This window comes from Prunus mume, linkage group LG3 (assembly GCF_029339155.1).
Source record: "Prunus mume cultivar Tortuosa linkage group LG3, ASM2933915v1, whole genome shotgun sequence".
Lineage (NCBI taxonomy): Eukaryota > Viridiplantae > Streptophyta > Magnoliopsida > Rosales > Rosaceae > Prunus > Prunus mume.
The window spans coordinates 24,290,627-24,313,987 of NC_142700.1; the positions used below are offsets into that span (position 1 = coordinate 24,290,627).

General features: G+C 39.0%; 3 protein-coding genes across 3 annotated transcripts; 1 reads left to right on the forward strand and 2 right to left on the reverse strand.

Annotated features, from left to right (window-relative positions):
* Positions 1-2,445: 2,445 nt before the first annotated feature.
* On the reverse strand, positions 2,446-4,693 carry LOC103326816 (ABC transporter G family member 23). Its single transcript, XM_008229062.2, has one exon. The coding sequence runs from the start codon at positions 4,668-4,670 to the stop codon at positions 2,691-2,693; it is 1,980 nt and encodes a 659-aa protein (XP_008227284.2). The 5' UTR covers positions 4,671-4,693; the 3' UTR covers positions 2,446-2,690.
* Positions 4,694-6,511: 1,818 nt separating this feature from the next.
* Positions 6,512-8,541, forward strand: LOC103326817 (uncharacterized). The gene has a single exon (XM_008229063.3). It carries the CDS (start codon positions 6,685-6,687, stop codon positions 8,191-8,193), a length of 1,509 nt encoding a protein of 502 aa, XP_008227285.2. The 5' UTR covers positions 6,512-6,684; the 3' UTR covers positions 8,194-8,541.
* A 559-nt stretch (positions 8,542-9,100) lies between these two features.
* Positions 9,101-14,697, reverse strand: LOC148919184 (nudix hydrolase 26, chloroplastic-like). The gene is made up of 6 exons (XM_089049191.1): positions 14,297-14,697; positions 14,142-14,192; positions 12,936-13,028; positions 9,938-10,032; positions 9,475-9,589; positions 9,101-9,376 (listed from the first exon to the last, which is right to left on the reverse strand). Exons 1-6 carry the CDS (start codon positions 14,573-14,575, stop codon positions 9,311-9,313), a joined length of 699 nt encoding a protein of 232 aa, XP_088905317.1. The 5' UTR covers positions 14,576-14,697; the 3' UTR covers positions 9,101-9,310.
* Between the last annotated feature and the right edge of the window lie 8,664 nt (positions 14,698-23,361).

Sequence of the window (23,361 nt, forward strand, 5' to 3'; positions counted from 1 at the left end):
ACTAGGGTTTCCACCTCTTGTGTTGAGTAGGATTTCAAAAGGTAATGCCAGTGTGAATGCATCTCAGCCTTCTCTGTCTTCTCTCGTAATTGGAATTTGGAAGCATTCAAATCCAGCAAAGAAGTCACCTTCTCATACTTGGCACCATGACAAACAATTTCCTTCAAATAAATTATATCTTCTTACATTAATCTAATCTCTGATAGGTACCGTACAATAATCTTATATATTTTTCTAGCCCTACCACTTTGCAAGTCTCAATTAAATTTAGAGTCAAGATCGTTTTGTATTTTTCTTTACACTTTCACCCTCTCTCATATGCTCCCACTATCAACAACTCAACACGCATAAAAGCCTGTATGGAACAAATCATATCCGTCTTGTATTCAATCACTTTATCGGCTAAATTATCGTTTTTTTGGGCAGCAATATTTTATCACATTTCCAGCTATATATAGTCAATTTATCGATAATTTCCTCGATATTTTCGTTCAATTGACAGCTTTAAATGATCAAAATATCGCGATATGAACTTTCAAATGGCGAAATTATCAATTTTTTGGGGCAGCAATATTTTAGCACATTTCCAGCTATATATCGTTAATTTATCGATAATTTCCTCGATATTTGATTACGATATTTTCGTTCAATTGGCAGCTTTAAATGGTCAAAATATCGCGAGATGAACTTTCAAAAATTAAATAATTTAAACTCAGCACACACAGTGGGGTTTGAACCCCTCTCCACTCCAAAATTTTGCAACCACTTAACCATCACGCCAGTCATCACTTTGTGATAATAAACTATGGAATATATATTTATAATACATGCGAGTTGTTTCTCAAAATAGAAATTAACATAATTACTTATTGTTTTATATTATTGATCAGTTACTTAATTACTTAATATAATTTATTTATTTTCTATTTAATCCATTTAATGTTATTGATTATTTTATTATTCATTATAAGTACTTACATTACTAAATTTCCCTTCAAATTGTTGCTTAATTACTTAAATCTCTATAATTATTTTCTTTGTTTACTACTTAATTCTTCCTTTGATAAATTTATTTATGTTCTTAGTTAATTTTCAATCTTCACTATTATTTTTTAAGTATGGTAAAGTGCCTAATTTTCATGAAAAGTCAAGTTGGTTTAATTATTTTTCAATTTTTGACAAATAATAAATATAAGAATGTGTACCATGTCCAATGAATAATGTGAAATAAGGTTACACATGTATCTTACCATGCAATTTATAAAGTGTAAAATATTGTACTAAAAAATGATAAATAAATTACTATGGGGTGTTTAATTCTCTTCATTAATTACTCCATATTTTCTAAGTCACAAAGTTTGTCAGCTCGCAATATAATCAACTTAAATAACTCAAACCCACTATGTAATGCATTTCCTTCAGTTTTTTGTGTCAAAATAATAGATGATTGACTAAGTAAACTTCTTCTAAAGTTTTATTAAAAATTTCCATGTATTTATCACAATTTTCGTGGTTTTTATCCAATTTTTATTGATATCGATATTTTCCGATATTTCCATCGATATTGACGTGTTTTTGAACCACCGATATTTCCCAAACTATCGATATTTAAGATTTTGTAAAGAAGAGAAAAGTAGAAATATCGCCACGGTCTGCTCCTGATAGCATTAAAACGTTTGTGCTGAAAAAATTTAAGAAGAATCATATATGACCTATCTTTTAGTTATTTAGTGGGTTCATTTCATAAATGGAGCTTTAATTTAGAGTGTTGCTAAACGAATCCTAAAATTAACTGAGTACATCTTATGATCTAAGTACACCTTAATATTTAAATCAAAATATAAAATTAACTAAGTACACCATATTTAACTAGGGTGTATCATGGATATTTTTGGTAGTTAAATAGGGTGTACTTAGTTAATTTTATATTTTGATTAAAATAATAGGGTGTACTTAGTTAATTTTAGGGTTTGTTTAACACCACTCAGAAAAAGAAAGAAAAAAACTAATGTAAACAATTTAAAAAACATAACATGTGGACCTTATTAGAAAATTCGTGCATTAAACACGTAGGTACATATTTTTGAAAATGTTTTTGTTTTTGTACATATCACAAATAAGCATTTTTTCAAAGGGAGCGCCACAAGGTTCTTCATTGGGCAGGGCCAGGCTTCGCAGGCTTCAAATTTTGGATTCGGGTTGGGCTCTGGTTTTACGGGCTTTTTTTTTCCTCCTGGCAGTTGCTCAATCCTATGCAGCTGAAGCTGAAAATGATTTTAATTAGACGCAGTAGCTACTTCTCTATCAGTTTGGATGAGAATGATGTTCGAAATGGAGTTAAAACTTTTACAGAAGAAAAGTGGGTGGACGTTTTTCACAGAGAGCCGCTTCCTAAAGTAAAAGTAAAATATTTCTACAGCGCCGAAAGAGGACTTGTAAGACAGATTGAGGGGGATAATGTTATAAGTTTCTTAAAATTTAGTAATGGAATGAATGCTGGGATTTAAAGAGCCTGAATGAAGCCATGTAATCATCTTATTTTGTGCATGGAAGAAAATTAAACACAACTACAGTACATGTCTTGTTTCTCCCTCTCTATTCTTCTGCATATTCTTCCTCCAGCCTTCAATTTTACAGCACAATGTGGAAGTTAAAAGATCCTTAATAATCTGATACGGTTAGTTAACAGGCTAGATTGTTGTTTTCGAAGCCCTTCGAGACAGAATTATCCAACAAAGCACACGATAGAGCACAAAGAAGCCGAACATGATCCCCACATTGGTCCATCTGGTGTCCTTGTCAAGTCCCCTACTCTTCAACACGTCATTGCCTGTGAACAAACATTTTGAATGGGAGTAGTCTTGAGGATGCCAAGAGAAACACTCGCTTCGAATGCTCCAGTATTCGTTTATCAGCAGTGTGTCCAGCGGATACCTATAAAGAGAAACATAGTACATGAAGAGCCAGTATTTTGGTATGCTCTCTTTTGGAATGAAGTAGCCAGAGAAGAGAAAGAAGGCTCCAAGAACTGTGCAGATAAGAGAATTTCCTGATATGAAGTCAGGAGAGACTGCACTCAAAAAGAGCACCAGAGAACTAGCCATCAAAATGATGAGCCAAACCACGAAAGTGAAAAAAGCAAAGGCAGCAATAGAGGGATTGAGTCCTACTAGCCAATACACAGGAACAGAAAAGAGAATTGCCACTGCAAACAAGAAGGGTAGGAAGACAAAGGTATTGGCAATCATGTAAGAGGAGATTCTATAGGCACCCCTCGAGGCTTCCTTCATTAAAACACGTCGCTCTTGAAGGTATATCGGTAGCGCCTCAACTGTAGAAGAGAGGAGAAAACTGAGACTGAAAGCGAAGAGGCCCAACCGCTCTGCTACTCCTTCTTCATCCTTCCTCACTTTCATGTATACGCTTGCCAAGCCAAATCCTCCTACAAGAGCTTGCATTGTTCTCGCCAAGAACAGCTGCTTTGTTCTATAAATGATCTTCCAAAATCTTGAGCACAAAATCATAATCTCATATAAACTAGAAAAATAATATGTACCAATCTTTCTGCTATCTTGTTGATCTCTGACAATTTCTTCTTCTGGCCATGATGAGTAGGAGTATGGTTCTTTGTTCTCTGTCCCAGATATTTGATCAGTTCTCGAATACGAATCTTCCAGTGTCTCTATTATTTCCATGGAAAATTCTATTGCATTAAGTTGCACTGGAATTTGCAGTCCCAATTTGCTTATTGTTTCTTCGAGTAATTCAATGCTACCATTATGGACAACAGAGCCATGAGAGAGGATCAAAAAGCTAGAGATGTGATAGAGAATTCTATAGCTGGGTTGGTGTATTGATAAAACCACAGTTCTTTGCTTTGATTTGGCCATTGTAGAAAGCATCTCAATGACTTGAAGTGCAGAAGAGCTGTCTAGGCCTGAAGTTGGCTCATCAAGGAGCAAAATTGGTGGATCATGAATCATATCAACACCAATTGATACCCTTTTCCTCTCTCCACCAGATATCCCTCTGTTCTCTTCATCTCCAACGAAACTATTCGCGACATGTACAAGACGGAGCTCTTGCATTAACCTCTCTACCCTATCCTCCCTCTCTTTTGCACCAATACCTTTGAGCCTAAACTTGGCAGTAAACATCAAAGTTTCCTTCACAGTGAGCAGAGGAAGCAAATTATCTTCTTGTGCAACAAATCCACATATCTTTCGCAATTGAGCAGGACTAGTTATCTGACGATCGTTGATCGAGACGCATTTGGGATCGAAGTCATTATCTTTCACCCTCCCTGATACAATTCTTAAAAGGGTAGATTTTCCAGTGCCACTTGGGCCAACAATGGCAAGAATTTCAGAACTTGTGGCAGAAAAAGAGACAGATTTGAGAATGCTAACTGGCTTAGGCTTCTTCTGCACCAGATGACAAAATGAAGTGGTTATAAAACCCTTACTTGGGATAAAAGTGTGGGAAAGGTTTTGTACTGTGAGCTTGTAAGTTGGGTTATTGCTGGAATGGTGGGGTGGTGGAGATGAGTAGTAGAAAGAAGAGGCAGGGCTGGTGGATTCTTCAGGGGAGTTTGAGGTTGAAAAGAGTATCACTGAGTCATCTCCATTATTCATGCTTGGCTGCGGTTGCTGCTTAAAGCAAGTTGCCATAACTTTCTTTAGCTCAGCTAATATTCTGCTTGAAAATGGATGAGAAAAAGAAACTGAAATTAATGTACAAGATGAGCCAGAGAAATGGAGGTTGGAGGAAAGCAAGAGCCAAAAGAAGGTGGTGTCTGGTTGGAGTTTGGTTACCTATGGAAAACTTTAGACTTACAGGGCCTATGGGAAACCTTCATCAGAGTCTAGATTTTGGGTGAAGTGGTTTAGAAACCTCACAACAACCAACCTAATAAAACTTGCATACCGATCCAAAGACAGCTCTAGGAGATGCTTTGCAGGTTAATTAGCTAGGGTTACGTCAAGCAAAAAAGGAAAAAAAAACTAAAATGTAATTGCAAATTTAGTGTATGTAAATAACTTGCTTTAATATAAATGAACCCAGATTTAAAAAAGAAAAAAATGAAATACTTTGTTCATACATAAAAGAATTAGAGACCCAACGGATTTAGCCTAGTAGAAAATGGCTTTGACTTACAAACTAGTGATTTCATGTTCGAACTTCCATGGTACCCTGGTTGCGTGTGTGAGAAACCCTATTCTCTGTAATTTAGACTACCACTTATACTGAAAAAAGAAATCGGGAAGAGAAGAGACCTACCCATCTTAGTTGAGCTACATTACCGACTTTATAAAATAGTGTTTCATGATGAAATGCTTCAGAAGTTCAGAATCAATGTTATTGTGCAAAATCCAGTCAGTAGATTTATCCCAGCAAATTCCCCCAATATCCCAAGCTTTAACAATCGGCCAACTCCTAGAGGAGCTGAAAAGGCCATATAGATTTAATTTCCATCATATAAGTTGAATTCAATCGGAAGAAAACGTCAATGTAAGAGGGAGAAATAGACACAATATTCTTGCTGATTGATAGGTATCTTATTATCAGGCGGCTTTAGGCGGCTCAATAAAACTTGCAATTATAAATGGTGAATCTCTCTTTCAATCCAAATCATCATTGCCGTTATTCTTGGCTATATATATATATATATATATATATATATATATATATATATATATATATATATCATATTGAGGATATCAATAATTTTATTTTAATGTATCTACAATTTTTATATCAAATCTATTTTTAGGTTTTATTCATATTATCCTTACAAAAATTAGACAAATGTTTGACATCAATTGTAAAAAAAATCAATGAACTTCTTCAGAAAGTTACTAAAATTTCAATACTTAAATGGTGGTAATGATATCAGTTTAAGTAATTTTTGTAGAGATGATTTTGAATGAGTATCTACAAAATAGAGTTTGGATTAGTGAAATACAATCAGTGGAGGTGTCCACAAATAAGCTATTTGAGGATCATAAATAAATTTCTGTATATATATATATATATATATATATATGAATCAATCAAGTGAATTATCATTTTATATTTTCTTAATATCATATGTATTACTTCTTATTATCAATCTTATGTTATACTTATGTTATATCTTCTTATATTAATCTTTACATAAGAAGATATAACATAAGATTGATAATAAGAAGTAATACATATGATATTAAGAAAATATAAAACGATAATTCACTTTGCATATATTATCTAAACATGATGAGCAACAATTATGGCTCTAATTACAAGAGAAATACAAAGATGGGTTGGATTGACCAGTAATGTATGATTCCTAGGGAAAATGGCCCGAATTTTTTTTTGAAAAAGTGACAAATTGAAAATATAAGTTCAAGTGACAATTTTAAAACTTTCTCAATATATTTTTGGGAAACAAAAAACTTAATGCCTTGCCTCTTTACACGTACGTACAATTTTTTCGTAGTTTACCGACTATATTTTTCTGCTCTGAATTATATATGGAGTTGCTCTTTCTAAGTCAAATTACCACGAAGTCCACCGTCTGTGCCTCTGCACAGCATCGCTCTTTCAGTTTCTGTGCCTCTCTGCGCATGGTTTCACTACCACAAGCCCTTTGAGTGTTGTTTCTGGTTTTGCACAGTTACATTACTATTTCTCTATCCCTCTCTCATGGATTCAAATGAAACCCAACGACCCATTGAAAACCAACCACAACCCAATCCAACTCTCCCCTTCACATCAAAATTGAAACCCTATGCGTTCTACTTATCATCCATCCTAATTCTCATCCTTGCTATCTCATTCAGTTTGACCAAAACAAACTACCTCAAAACCCAGCAGCTGAAGTACACATTCTCATCACAGCCCGCCATTTTTCAAGTTCTGTTTGGCTTTCTTCAACCAAAACAAAAAACCAAGCAAACGCAGGTACCAAATCCCATTTCCAAGCCCCTCTACTGTGTTCTGTGGATGGCTCCTTTCCTTTCAGGTGGTGGGTACAGTTCAGAAAGCTGGTCATATATTTTAGCCCTTCATGAACACAGTAAAAACCCAAACTTTAGAATGGCTATTGAGCAACATGGTGATCTGGAGTCCCTAGAATTCTGGGAGGGCTTGCCTAAATATATGAAGAACTTGGCAGTTGAGCTTTACCACACACAATGTAGTATGAAGGAGACCATAGTCATATGCCACAGTGAGCCTGGTGCTTGGAACCCTCCATTGTTTGAAACACTCCCTTGCCCACCAACTGCTTACCAAAATTTCAAGTCGGTGATTGGCAGGACCATGTTTGAGACCGATAGGGTGAATCCAGAACATGTGAAGCGCTGTAACCAAATGGATTATGTTTGGGTTCCTACTGAGTTTCATGTGTCTACATTTATACAAAGTGGGGTTGATAAATCTAAGGTTGTGAAAATTGTGCAGCCTATTGATGTGAAGTTCTTTGATCCACTTGAGTATGAGCCTTTAAATCTTGCCTCTATAGGGAAGTTGGTTATGGGGAAGACAACCCAGAATTCGAAAGTGATGAAGAAATTTGTATTTATGAGTATATTTAAGTGGGAGTATAGGAAAGGATGGGATGTGTTGTTGAAATCTTATTTGGAAGAATTCAGTGAGGCAGATGGGGTTGCCTTGTATCTTCTAACAAATCCTTATCACTCTGATAGAGATTTTGGGAATAAGATAGTGGAGTTTGTGGAAAAATCTGGAATGCAGAAACCAGTGACTGGTTGGGCTCCAGTTTATGTGATTGATACTCACATAGCACAGATTGATTTGCCACGGGTATACAAGGCAGCTGATGCATTTGTTCTTCCATCAAGAGGGGAAGGGTGGGGAAGGCCTCTTGTTGAAGCTATGGCAATGTCATTGCCAGTGATTGCTACGAATTGGTCAGGGCCAACAGAGTATCTGACTGAGGAGAATAGCTATCCATTGCCGGTGGATAGAATGAGCGACATAATGGAAGGGCCTTTCAGAGGGCATCGCTGGGCAGAACCTTCTGTCAGTAAGCTTCGTGTGCTCATGAGGCATGTGCTGAATAATGTCAAGGAAGCCAAGGTGAAAGGGGAAAAAGCAAGGGAAGACATGATCACAAGGTTCTCTCCAGAGATCGTTGCAGATATCGTTACTAAACATGTGCAGAATATACTTCAGAAGGTGGATAAGTAGTTGCACTGTTTTCTTTTAAGATCTCAAGAAGCTCTGAGTTTGCTTGCGCTTGGCTAGGTGTTAATCATGAAGCTCAGGCTTACAAAAGGCTTTGTCAAGCCTGATTAAGGAAGCGAGGACAAATTTAAAACGTTCAAACGTAGCTCCTCTCTAAGTTGATTGGATGCTAAAATTTCAAAGCATTGTTGTGAGGAAGCGAGAAAATGAGTGTCTCGTATTTTATTGCAAGATTTTGATTGTATTTGAAGGGTCAGTGCTACAGTGTTTGAATTAATTCTGATGAATTCAACATGTTTTCGAACACAAGCAATGAATTAGATTGTTGCTCTTATAAACATATTCCTAATACACAGAGAACATAACCTCGGACCTTTCAAAGTATCAGATCAGCTGCAGTTTGAAAGGTATCTTTACTGTCATATTCGGAGCTTTACAATCCCTTCCAACTATCTCAGCTAGCATCTGAGTCGACCTTGGCATTAAGGCATTGGCATATGGTTGACATAGGTTTCATTCAGGAATTTGACCACGTTATCTTCATTAAAAAGGTGACAGTGGGTTAGGCCAAATGGTTCAGGCAGTGCATTCGCCCCTTGCACCTGAGTTCGATCCCTCTCCTACTACATTGGAGTAGTTAGAATATCGGTTTGGAGTCACTTGGATTGCATCTGTTTGAGAAAGGTTCCTTCCAGGGTTGTGCCCTGTTAGTTCGTTTGTTTGTTCTAGGCTTCATCCTGCCTTTCAATTGAAAACATTTAATTAGAAAATAAAAAACACACATACATACACACGACTTTCATTACGCAAGATCAGAATTTGTGAGAATGGGGAAGTGCATATGTGCACTTTGAATTCTTGCACTCTTCTGGGTGGGAACGAATAACGGTTATATACATGGCCAGATATCTCATTTTCAAGATTTAGTGAATTCATTATATAAAAAAAGTACTTATTGACATGGTCAGATAGATCACGGATGCCTAGCAAAAACTCAGTTTTTTGCTTTTTTAATTATGGTCAGATAGATCCCAGATGCCTAGCAAAAACTTGAACGATGGACAAAAACTTGCGAAAAACATTTGCTCAAATCATTCAATCAAGGTCCCTCAACCCTAGGTTATTGAAGATAGGGTGCGAAAACTGCAAGAACTTCCTTGTAGACAGGCTTCTTGAAATCCACAGCCTGTACCAAAAAATAATAATAATAAATACATGTTCAAATAATAAAAATAATATATAACGTTAGCTATTCAAACAATATGTATTCTAAGTTTAACCCACAAGATCAATAATTTGTTCTGCTGACATCCATGACCACTCCCCAAACTCAGGTTTTTCACTTCCATCACCTAAAAGATTGATTTCTTCATCCTTCCCAGTGAACTTAAGAAGAAACCTGTGAAATTGCACATACATGTAATTATGTAAATAAGACCATGTGAATATGACCATGTCATCTCTAAACTTCAACAAGTTACTCTCTTACCTAAAAAAGAAGAAAGCAAAAGCAGAAGCAAAACTTTAGAATATGGTTTTCGAACTAATCTTGAGCACCAATTCATGCACAAATGAATGATTGCTACATTGATTGCATGCTTAAACGATTAAACTTGTATTGATAGTTAAATGAAGATGATGGGATGCCTTGTGGTTATAAACTGGCATATAATATTTGTCCCCAGACGAAGGATTAAACAGGTTGCAGCCTACGCAACATGCAAGGCATTGTGATCCTGACACTAACCACTTCTGTGATTGGCCTTTCCAGTCTGATCCCCATTGTTGTTGAAGTTTTGCCCGAACTTCTGGTGGGAAATCATAGGTTAACCAATAAGGTACCTGAACAGGACAAAAGCCAAAAATAATCATAACTGAATGTTTTCCCACAAGCGGATATGTACCAGAAAAGGTACGGATAATAGACAGCTAAAGGACATTATAACACACCAGATAATATACAATAACTTATTACCAATAATCATGTAATGCAAGCATAAAAACATGATGTAACAAAAAGAAAAACATAACAAACATAAGCTGCATATAAGTGTCTAAAGTAAAGAGAAACAGATAAAAGTAATCAAACATGTTAATGACTCATGTTGAACACCCAAAAAATAAATAAATAAATAATACTATCCATCATTTTCCAAAATAACTTGAAGGTTCACCAGATCTTCAGGTGGTAATCCCATTTCCTGCATTTCCAATTTCTTTCTATCTTAATGCAAACATTAACAAATGGAGTGTGTTAGTTAGGAGAGAGAATGTTTTCATAAAGAATAGGATTGGCATTAAAAATGCCAAATAAGCATCTTGTTTAACTGCATAAGTAGTTGGAAAGGAATACTAGAATAGATCATAAAATCTGCAACCTTGACTCTCTTAGAATGTTATTAATAGTATAAACAAGAATTACTACAATACCTCCAAGAAAAAGGTGGATTAAATAACCAGAAAATAAGGAACCAGATGCACCCCCATAGAAATCACACTCATTCAAAGTATCATCTTTAGGTGCGTCCTTATTGCAGGAGGGGAGAATAAGAAAGGATTCAGTCTCGAAGTCCCCCTCATTCTTTTCCTACCTCTATGACAAAGACTTCCTCTCTGATCTTCCTAATAGGGAATAGAATACTTTCGAGATTGTGATAGAGATAAGGAGTTCAGAGATATTGGTAGAATCGGAGGAGGGAAAGGTGTAACAAGGATGCTCACTTGATCGGATTAAGATTCATTTAGCTGTAGACCTTTTTTTTAAAAATAGAAACTTTATAAAATCAAAAGAGATAAACAAGGAAACATGCAAGTGGATAAGGAATCCACAAGAGCAAAACAAAAGAAAACAGCAACCTCAAGAACAAAACAAACAGAGGAAAGAAGGACAAAAACGAACAAGAAGGCCATCCAGGAAAAAAGAAAAGAGCAACACATCAATTCACAACCGCTAACAAATCTCGCATGATAGAAGAGACAGCCAAATTCTTAAAAACAAGTAACCAAAGCCCATAATGCCGCCCAAAACTTCACTCTATCCCACATCTCACCCACCCCCACACCCTTGTAGTCCTAAAAAATTCTTCTGTTACGCTCCAACCATAAGTTCCAGAACACCGCATTTAGCTGTAGACCTGACTAGGACGTTTTGGACTGTTGACAATGACAGAAGGTTGGGTGAGATGGATAACTACTGTAGTATACTCATTGCTTACCCACACCAGAAGCATTCATAGTAGAGTATTGGCTCAACCCAAGCCCATGATAATAATTTATTTTATGCCAATAATGTAAAAAAAGAAAAAAGCAATCCATAATATCTATCAGAACCAAAAATTTAGTGTATCAAAATCTGAGAAAATGAATTAAAGATAAATATGAAAGCGACATACTTAGCACAAATAAGATTTTATTCCCAAGATCTTAAGATTATATATGGATTTGAACTTCACATAAGATCCTAATTCAATTAAAAAATGTAAAAGAAAAACTTAAACAATAAATGATCAGTGAAAGGCGACTACATCATTAGCTCCAATTGCTTGTCGGAATACAATGAGTGGTCGAGAGTTATAATGTAATAGCTAGGTAAGCTAAAGGATACCAGATTAGACAAGGAATTTATATAGAGCCTAGATAGAAAAGAGGAAACAAATCTGCGACAATTAAATATTCCCTTTTAATTACTTATGAAGTGTAATAAGATATTGGAAATTCGACAAGGCATTCATTCATTAGAACTTCCATGTCTAGCCACGGAACAGCCAATTTGAAGGGTGGGTTCAACAATATATTTCAAGATGCCATGATTGCTAACACCAACAAAAAAAGAAAAGAAATTCCTTGTAATTGATTAGGTTCAACCTTTTAAGGTTATTAATTCTAAACAAACTTCGTTAATATATAATGTGTTAATTGCTATAATGTAACTAACATGAACTTATAGTGCTTTCACTATAAAACTGCAAATTTGTTTTATGAATAATGGAATAGAGTGTGAACCATAAAATTCTGGAATAGTACAAACAAGAGAGGGGAGATTCAATGAATTCTGTGACTCTATCTAACAATCTCCAGTTTAATGATTTGAATTGTTGAAGGGATAATATACATATACTATCTAGTTTAGTAATTCTACCAAGGCTAAATTTAGAGTGCAAAATTGTGTAAGACTTGGGGGGTGTGTTGTTTCAGTGGTTTTTTGGCTTTGTTCCTCCCTGTTAGTTTGGGAGGGGTTGGTGTTGTTTGTTTCTTTTTGTGTTGTTGTTGTTCTTCGGTTGTGGTTGCCTTATCCACCTCCGTGTTCTTTTGCTTAATAATTTTCGTTTCTTCTCAAAAAAAACTTCAACAATTTTTTTTTTCCACATCTGCTAACTATAGTTGGATTTCCACTTACCGCTCATATTTGCATTTATGAAAAATAAATGTTGTTGCTTTATCCAAACACCAACATGGTAAGAAGCATATCTAAGCTCATCCTTGTAGACCACTTAGTTCAGGTTTTCTACTGCTTTCCCTTTTAACCGCTAAGTTTAATGTTTCCTTCACCAGACTTTATTGGTGTCTGATAACCAAATGAAAACAACCAACAAAATTCCAACAAAGACATACAACTCGATTAGCATATCTTTTTGCATTCTCTCATACTTACTTAACAAAATGCAGGCATAAAAATGTTTGGTGTAATGTTGCAAAAACATGAAAACAGGAATGGAAACACAAGTGTAGCAGCAGAAAAGTCCTACCTCTGCAAGAATTTCTGCTGAATTAACTCCTGTCTCTTCTCTTAATTCCCTCATGGCTGCAGTTCTTGGATCTTCAGCCTCATCAATACCACCCTTTCCAACATAAATTTTATTAAATACTATTTGAATGAAAAGAAAACAACGAAATCTCACACAAGAGGAAATCAAGTAATGACTGCAGCTAGTAGCTACACTCATTGGCATGTTCCTATTAAAAACTCTATACTTTCCTCCCTTTACATATTCAATAACTGATTCAACCAAACTTCATTTAGTCATGCCCTAAATGAAAAATGGCAATCCGTGATTAGAGCAGAAGGTAGGCACATTATCATTAACAGGATCCTAACTAGTACCACATAAGCAATTATGGACGATATTCAATTCTGAGAAAAAAGTTTTGTAACGGTTGTACATTGGAGTCTTTCATGCCTTACACTGTTTCATTCAACAATATATTTACCATTTGGAAATCCAATACGTTTTCAGAACTTGCCAATGTTCATTTAATCCTGTAAGTGGAAGCCAAACCCCACATATTAATATCAGGAGTACTGCCCTTTTAGATACTTCATGTTCAATGAAATGAGATGGCAGATCTAAGCTGCAAGTCAAAACAGTATGGCTAAACAGTTGTCAATTTTAGTACTTCTAGACCTTCTTCCAAATTGAAGATCCTTCCTTTCCTACTTGTATATAAAATGTTATATAGCAGGTAGGTTGCCTGACCATATTCAAAGGGGTGGTCATTACTTGTTACTGAAAGGTTCATCCTTTGCACCAGATATTGAGACATAGGAATGCACAATTCAGCGCTTATTAAAATTTTTGTAATCTAATTCAATGTTTCAAGTGCTTGCTTGGATGCTCCAAAGAAACTTAAAACTCGTGTATGTGCTCTGTGTGTGTGTGTGTGTGCAGGCGCAGGTTTGATGGAAACTCGAAAAAAATTATAGTTGTTATTTTAATACAGAATTTTTATTTTTAATGTTGAAAAGACTGTAATGTTATTCAATTATATTAAAAAACAAACTCCAAATAGCATATTTGACTCAATCCAGCCAACTTAGGATTGTATTAGTATGATTTTTTCCAATACAATGCAATCTAATCCTACCTTAAAATCCAATTCCCCAGTCACCAAACATCCAAAACAAAAAATAATAGAAAAACCCAGACATTCAATCCAAACTGTTATGAATTTACCTGCGGCATTTGCCAAGCATTGGGTATATCTAACCTTGAAGCAGCAAAAATCTGCGTAGAAAAATACGTATACAAAAAAATTCAGTCTATGGAGGTACATACACCTATACACACGAGTTGGTACAGACAGCTATAGAAGGAGATGAAAACCTGACCTTCTTAGAATCGTTGATGAGACAAATGCCGACATTCCTGCGGTAACCTTGGGGAGGAGCTTCCATTGATGACGACGATGGCGATGAAGTATGGGAGGAGGTACAGAGGAGTCTAGTATGATTGATGGGTTTTGGGGGGAGGAGTGGCAGGTGCGAAAATTTGGTGATTTTTGGAGGGCAAGTTTGGAAGGATTGAAACAGAACAGGAGGCCTGATGAGAATCGATAAAGGAGGAAGATGAAGTGGGGAATTAAGCAAAGCGAATCGGCATATATCCATTCAATTCAATAATAACGTCCAAATAGGGGGACATCTTCCAACTCCCCTGCTTATGTATATGGCTATGGCTCCTGACTGTGCCCGTTGGTTTTAAGAAACCTTCACCAAGGCAATGCTATATCTTCAACAAACGACAACATAAAATATAGGGTAAATTAATTTTTTTGTCCTCATGCATTTTCTATTCTTTTGTGTATAGGTTGGGACTATGTTTTCTTGCTTGTCTTTATTCAACTCTTTAGGCCCTGTTTGGTTGGGAAAGGATTTGATGGAAATCATTTTTTATCGTTTAAAGGATGGGAAATTGAAAACTCATTTATGTTTAGTAATATTGGAAAGTAACCCTAAACCTAAACCCTTTATTTCATTTCCCATGTTTGGTTTGTGTAGGAATGTGAAATAAAGTTTGTTTAATTTTTTCAATTATACCAATACTAAATTAAATATAAAAAAAATACATTTAATGCTATTGTAATTCCAAAAGTGTTAATGAGGACAAAATGGTCATGAAAAGTGTGCATTTAATGTTGGTTTATTTTTCCAAACTTTTTCATGGGAGGAAAACAAAACCCAAGAGAGGAGGAGGGCTTCACTTTCCCACATCCCATGTGTCAGTCAACCATTTCCCACGCATAGACACATCAAACATGGGAAAACAATTGATTTTCCATCCCCAAGCCTCCTTTTCTATAGAACCAAACGGGGCTTTACGGTCTACCCTCTTTCTCGATATCCCAATTCTAGCAGTTGTTAGCAAAAGTTGAGATAGAAAGAGGTAGCCGAAGGAAAGGCAATCTATATATGTCATTGGAAAGCATGATTGAGGGTTTTATACTGTAGTATGTAACTCTACATGGAATCATTCACTATACTAGAGGGCGAGACATGACTGCGAAAACTCAAGCGGAATGCATCAATGGGTCGTGGACCAACCCTCTTATCCATCTACCCATTGGTTAGGTCATTCACACTCTATCTTCTTTAATCAATTCTAACTGTTCACTCTTTGTTGACTATTCCGATGGGGCTTCCTCTTTGAGTGGAAGCCATGCATTGTTGAAAACAAGCGATAGTTTATAAGTGAAAAGGGGTTTTCCACACACACTTCCAAAGTGTCATGAGAGTTAGAATGTAAGACCACTAGTAATGTAAGTCAAGGCTGTGGATCCAAATTTCTCCATGAGTAGTCTGCTACTACGAGTGATCTACAAAACAACAAATGTTAAGGAAGAACACTGCTGTGGTGTTTGCCAATTAAGGAACTTTTGTTGCTTAAGTAAGATGGTGTTTATGTAAATATAGAGTGAGAGAGTGCAAAATGATTTAGACAGTGTGAACCAAGTTTGCATTATTGTTTGATGACTAATGTCTAAGTATTTACGAAGGCTTAAATATGTTAACTACTAGTAGTTGTAGTCTTGTAGATGTCAGGTGGTAGGTGATGAGTCTTTGTGGGCTTTGTGGGAGCAGATATTTTCGTCTCCAATCACAGCACGCCACGTAGAAAAGAAGATTATCTCTTTTAATTAATTAATTGAACCAGTTTATCTGGTCAATTAATTAATTGGGATAAATATCTTAATTAAATGATATTATTTTTATTTAATAAGATAATATCATTAATTAAGATATTATCATAATAAAGAGAAAATAATGTCATTATTTCAGATATTATCTTCATAAAAAGAGATAATATCATTTAATTCAGATATTATCTCCATAAAAAGAGATAATATCATTAAATCGAATATTCTCTCGATCAGTCCGACTCGATCCCTACAATTTGGGTAGAGAATAAACTCATATTCTCTCACTGAAACCTAGCCAGAGGCTCCTATAAATAGATGACTTCATTCATCATTCAAGGTACATCTAAACATACTCCTTATAAGAAAAATACCCGAAGCTCTTTCTCCCTCTCCACTCTCCATATTTTCTCCACACGGCTCAAGCCACACACACGGCTCAGTGCGGTTCCACACCTACATAAACACTACTCTGTACCCTTTGCAGCTATTGTTGTTTTCTATAAACACTCAGAACTAACTTAGGCATCGGAGGGCCTTTGTAACACCGGGTGTGGTATATTCTCAATCTGTTTTACAAGAATCGAGAAGAGAGAGAAGGAAGATCGAAAGTTGAAGGATCTAGAAGCGAATATTCTCCGTGAGATTATTTGCACAAACATTTAGTGCTTTCATTGAGAGCACGAGTTATACTCAGCGCGTGCTCAAGGAATTCGTTCCTCTATTGTCCAATCCACGAAGCCTTCCAAACAACCATGGTTGGAAGCAAGCGCCACGAGCAAAACGCGCGATGGCTAAATCGGGAGCGACCCAAAGCCACTCCACCCACGATCCGCGATCGACATGGTAGCACCACCACCTCTCACCGTGCCACCTACGGACCGCGGTCGGATCTAGCAACCGTGGCACGCCACAGGCATGGTGGAACCTCCCATCAAGGTGGGCTCGTTACCATCAACGGCTTAGGCCCGATCTTGGAGCAACTTCAAGCATTCCCTCCATTGCCTCCACGCTCGACACATGCTCCTGCATACAGATCCAATGAAACCCTAGCCCATGTGCAATTGGGCTCCACACACTTCTCTCCTCTCGATCCACGAAGTCAAGCAGATCTTAATATGAGAGTTGACCAGCTAGCTCAGAGGATGGGCGACCAAACTCCACCAAATAAACTTGGTTCAAAACCTTGACCTTGGACAAGGCGAAGAGAGAATGATGGATGAACTCACCTATTGGCAGCTCGATGGGTACTAAGCGAGTTGGCGGGAATGGCGAGACAAGGAGAGGACAACAAGCGTGATCGGCTTGCGGCATGTCACAAGCATCACCAAGCCACACAAAGCAACGTGCGAAAAGACTCGGCCACGACTTGGCGTTTGCGCTGCACAGGCCGCGAAATGTTCATGGTGGTTCCCGGGAGGTCAAGCGACAATCGCGCAATGAGATCATAAATAGGCGCTCTGCTACCCGCTCATGAGAAATATTCCACGAAGCTAGGCCCCCAAGGAGGTCAACTTGGTAACCCTCACAATGAGGACCGTGAAGAAAGACACTTCACTAACAGCTCTCGAAGAACCAATTCTCATCGCCAATTCTGAAAATCCCTCTCAAGCACGGTCCACCAACACGCCGCCTAGGCAGCGTGTGCCAAGAAGATCAACCCTTGTAAACCAGCGAAGTTACTCGGTCTCGCCCAAATCGTAAAGGTCATCAGCGTGACCGACTAGGCATGTCGCGGAAGGCGTTGAAGCTTGTGAATAACCGACCGAGACTTAAGATTGGTGGAAATTTCGAAGATGCACTCGTGTTAAGGTAGACCGAGCAAACTCATCACCTTTCACCATCGAAATTAGCAAATTGCTCCCGAAAGCGATTCTCACGCCTTCTTTTACATGCTTCAAAGGTGTTCCGATCCAAAAGCCATCTGAAGCATTTTAAGAGCCTTATGATCCTCTACAAAGCCGAAGCAGCTAATGTGCAAGGTGTTTGCAATGACTTTGCAAGGCGGCTCGGGCCCGGTTCCACACCACGCCATCAAGTCGATCAGTGGCTTCAAGGAGCTTGCTTATGTCTTCACTAAAGAATACACTTCTTATCGGTCAATCAAGAAGAATCCGACCATCTGTTCCTTTGCACAGAAGTCAATGAATCCCTCGAGACTACATCAAGAGGTTCAAAGCGGAGAGGGCAAACATTGTAGGATATGATGACCAAATTGTGTTCTCTGCCTTCAAGAGAGTTACCAGAATGTGGTGTATCGCGGTGACCATCTATCTCGCCAAACAACGGTAGAAGTCTTCGCTATAAGCGACTCGCATTATGGGGCGGCGGCCAGGATCGCCACGAAGAAGGTGATCAAGTAGGTGGCGAGCAAGCCAGAAGAGCGGCAGCGGATCACGACCTCGGGAAGGTGCTTGTGGAGAGCTACACCAAGTTCACTATCCGATACACGGATCACGGCTCAAGTAAAGACATGTCTTGGTTGAAGAAACCATCGCCTTTAAAGAAACGAAGAAGGATACGATTAGATCTGCACATTCCATGAAGGGCATGGTCATTACACAAGCATTGCCGCTGGAAAGGCACCTTGAAGATCTAGTCGAGGCGGCCATTGCCTGAAATTCATCACAAGGAGGGCTATCCGGCCGTCAAGGATTGTGACTCATTAACGATGAACCTCCACGAAAAAGGTCATATGGATCAACGATCCTGTGACTCAAAAGCCCGGACTAACCACCGGGAGCAAAGAGAAAGATCAAGCAGGCGACTTCCATCTCCTAAGCCGTCACTAGCTACCAAGTTGTGGAAGACGAACCTTTCATCATCTTTCAATGGAAGGAAGTTCTAAGATAATGAAATACCCATCACCACCAAGGGTACTATCCATGAAGCTCTTCACCTATCAGCTCGGCTCTAAGCAGCGCCAAGCCTTCCTCACCTTCATTTAAGACAAGTTACTTTTGATGTTACTCATGCACTCATCTTTTTTGTTCAATAAGGCAATGTAGTCACACAGACATCAATACAAATTCAAGCTTTTCTTTCCAATGAAGTATTCACAAAAGCAATCGACACGTTTCGGGCGTAGGCCAAAGCGGGCCCTCTCAACAACCACGTCTCGGACGCAGGCCAAGCAGGCCCTCTCGCCGACCCGTCTGCGAGCGTAGGCCGGCGGTCACTATCATCGACCGACGTCTTGGGCGTAGGCCAAGTGGGTCACACACATCAACACGTCTGCGGGCGTAGGCCCCCAGGCCACTATTATCGACATGTCTCGGGCGTAGGTCAAGCAGGTCACACACGCCGACACGTCCGGGCGCGAAGCCAGCAGGCCTTATCGCCGACACGTCTCGGGCGTAGGCCAAGCAGTCACACACATCGACATGTCCCGAGCGTGGCCAAGCGGGCCGCTATCGTCGACACGTCTCGGCGTAGGCCAAGCGGGTCACGCCGACGCGTTTACGGGCGTAAACCAAGCGGGCCACTATCGCCGACACGTCCCGAGGCGTAGGCCAAGCGGAGCCCTATCCGACATGTCTGCGGGCGTAGACCAAGCAGGTCACACACGCCGACAAGTCTTGGGCGTAAGCCGCAGGTCACTTTCGCCGACCGTCTCGGGCGTAGGCCAAGCGGCCACTATCGCCGACACGTCTGCGGGCGTAGGCCAAGCAGGTCACTCTCATCGACCGCGTCTCGGACATAGGCCGGCAGGCCACTATCGCCGACATGTCTGCGGGCGTAGACCAAATGGGTCACACGCCGACCCGTCTTGAGCGTAGGCTAAGCGAGTCACTATCATTGACACGTCTCGGGCGTAAACCAAAGCGAGTACCTATCGCCGACCGTCTCTAGGCGTAGGCCAAGCAGTCACTCTTATCGACGCGTCTCGGACATAGGCCAGTAAGGGCCACCCTCGCCGACACGTCTCGGACGTAGGCAAAACATGCCTCAACGAAACACTCAAGCGATTCACAGACACTATGCAAATTGAAGTTGAAAAAATAACTAAAATTTCCTTAGTAAAGTGACCAACGGCCAAAGTTCAACAAAAGAAAGCGGTGAGCAAGACCAATTACTCTAAATGAAAGCAGACTACAAAAGCTAAAAAGAGATAAATAAGTCTTCATCTACTAAGGGCATGACCGGAGATCACGATCTGCAGCCACTTGAGCGTCACATGCGATCAGCCACACTCTCGACAACTCCACACACTGATCCTCCACGTACCCCCACCTCCTTTTGAAGGAGAAGAAATGTTGCTTCCTTTTGTTTTCCAAGGAAAGACTTGGGAAAGTACCAAGATCGCTTGACTGTGGTTGATGAACATTTCAGCACAAGTGGATGGACTTGACCAGAAAGTTCATCTTGGTGTCGAGACACACCTGCATCCTCTGCAAGGGTGGACTTGTCCACCTGGGATCAGCTGCGGCGTTGTAGAAGAGCCCTTCGCCCGGGCAAATGACTCTCTTGCTTTCTTAGCCTCTGTCAACCTCACTTCTAAAGGTGGCGGCGATGAATCCACTCTATGCTTGGCTTCGTGACTCAGCAGTTGAAACATGATGGTTGGATGGATGAAGCGAGACTGCCAGATCGACTTCAATCTTGGCTGGTACAAACGACTCAAATTTCAAAAAGGCATTCGTATCTCTTTGCCTCTCAACAAGTGAGCTAGATCGCGCACGGACTGCTACGGAGCATATCACGATCTCCAAACTCATCGAGCTTGAGCTCTCGGCGACATGGCCTTCCTCTTTTAGGGAGTTTAGCAAAACCTCCTCATGTCCAGCGAGGCAAATCATCGAGGCTCGGACTATCCTGCTTCCATCTATCGACATCCTTAGCGAGGCAGTCCACCAACTTCCTCGATCGTGCGCTCAAACGTGAGACTCGACTTACTTTGGGATGCGGCAACTCCTCTCTTGACAAAGTGGCACAAAATTCTCCAAGATCTTTCTCAAGCTAGAAAGTAGAGAAGTTAAGTTTGCGATGTAAGAAAGAGTGAAGAAAGCCCTGTATTTATACAAGTTGGACAACCCGGTCAAGAAGGAAAAGTGAAGAAGAAGCCTGTATTTATACAAGTTGGACAACAGGTCAGAAGGAATCTCAAGCTTTTTCCTCAGGAATCCAACTCCAACAACGAGTCGAAGCCTACACCAATTGAGAATCCGATCTGCAAATGGAGTCCAACTCGAGAAGAAAGCCAGAGACTTCGGTTGGAGGGCTCGAAAAAATAATTTCATCTCCTACATGCCACACAAGTGTCACTTGCGAGAAGCTAAGGGCATTTGTAGGAGCAGATATTTCGTCTCCAATCACAGCACGCCACGTGGAAAGAAGATTATCTCTTTTAATTAATTAATTGAACAGTTTATCTGGCCAATTAATTAATTGGGATAAATATCTTAATTAAATGATATTATCTTTATTTAATAAGATAATATCATTAATTAAGATATTATCCTAATAAAGAAGAAGATAATGTCACTATCTCAGATATTATCTTCATAAAGAGATAATATCATTTAATTCAGATATTATCTCCATAAAAGAGATAATATCATTAAATCAGATATTATCTCGGTCAGGCTACAGTCCCTCTACAATTTGGGTAGAGAATAAACTGGCATATTCTCTACGAAACCCTAGCCCCGAGGCTCCTATAAATAGATGACTTCATTCATCATTCAAGGTACATCTAAACATACTCCTTATACCCGAGAAAAATACCGGAACTCTTTCTCCCTCTCACGGCACAGAAAGCCACCACACGGCTCCGGCCACCACACACGGCTCCGGCCGCCCGGTTCACACCCTACATAAACACTACTCCGTACCCTTTGCTTAGCTATTGTTTTTCTACAAATACTCGAACTACTTAGGCATCGGAGGGCCTTTGTGCACCCTCAGTGTGGTATATTTACTCCAATCTGTTTTACAGGAATCGAGGAAGAGAGAGAAGGAAGATCGAAGGTTGAAGGATCTAGAAGCGAATATTCTCAAGTGAGATTATTTGCACAAACAGGCTTGCACTTCTCTGATGTGGAGAAGATAATGGGATTATGGTAGTTAACCCACAACGACATTATCTATGTTTGTAGGATGGTGGTTGTGATCCATTTGGTTGTTAAGCGACATTTTCTGGTGATATGTGCTTTATTGAACAATGAACAGTGGTTGAGCATTCTTCCTCACCTTAATCGACTTTCCTTGAGCCGTGCTCGGCTAATTGAGGTTGTTACCTGCTTGCGAGCCTTGCAACATATGTCTTCTTAGGCCTAGGTCTTAGGGGTATTTTCATCATTCATGACATGAAGAGTCCACGTGGCGTGCTCTGAGTTAAGTTGCGAATTTGTGATTCCATAAAGGCCCTTTTCCATTTTTGGTTCTCGTTATTTTAATTTTAGTAATTTTAATCATATAATTTTGTGTATTGTTTTGGAACTGAATGCCACAACTATGCATAGATCAAAATGGCTTTAGATGTGGTATTTGCATATGGCCAAGTCGAATTTCATCTTGTAACACCTCGACCTAATTTAATTGTGTAATTTAATTTTTAATCATGAATTACAATTTTACCCTTGGGAGTAGGGGCACTTTAGTCACTTTTCGTTTAAGATGGATTTTGGGGAATTGAGTGACATTTTTGTGTAAGGCTCCAGATACAAGTTAAGTAGATAGTGTCAATTCAGTAATGTGATCCGTAAAGGTTTGAAACAAAGGACTTAAATGTAATTTTGAAAATTGTCAGAAAACCCTAAATACCCAGCTTTCCTCTATCTCTCCCTCGTCGTCAGAACCCCCCATACTCTCTCTCTCTCTCTCTCTCTCTCTCTCTCTCTCTCTCTTTCTCTTGCAATGCACGCCACTGAGAGAGCGAGATCATCGTTATGATGACCAAATTAGACAATCTTGATCCCAAAGACCATCTCTCTCATCTATACCCAATTTCCCAGATAAAAACCAAAGTTACACTAGTTGTATCAACTAGAAGATTGACTGAATTTCTCCTCGTTTGTGGCGCGTTTCCGACCATTCAGTCCATACCACTTGGAACAGGTAGCTCTCTCCTCCTCTCTTGCTTTCCCGGTCGTGTGGCGCCATTGATCTTCTTGCATTGCTTAATTTGGGAAATTTTGCAAAACAGCTACGGGTTTGGCGATTTTCTAGTTCAGCCACTTTTTGGTGAGGGCCTAAACAAAAATGTTCCCTTTATTAGTTTGATTCTATTGGTATAGTATTGTAGGGTGTTTTGAGAAT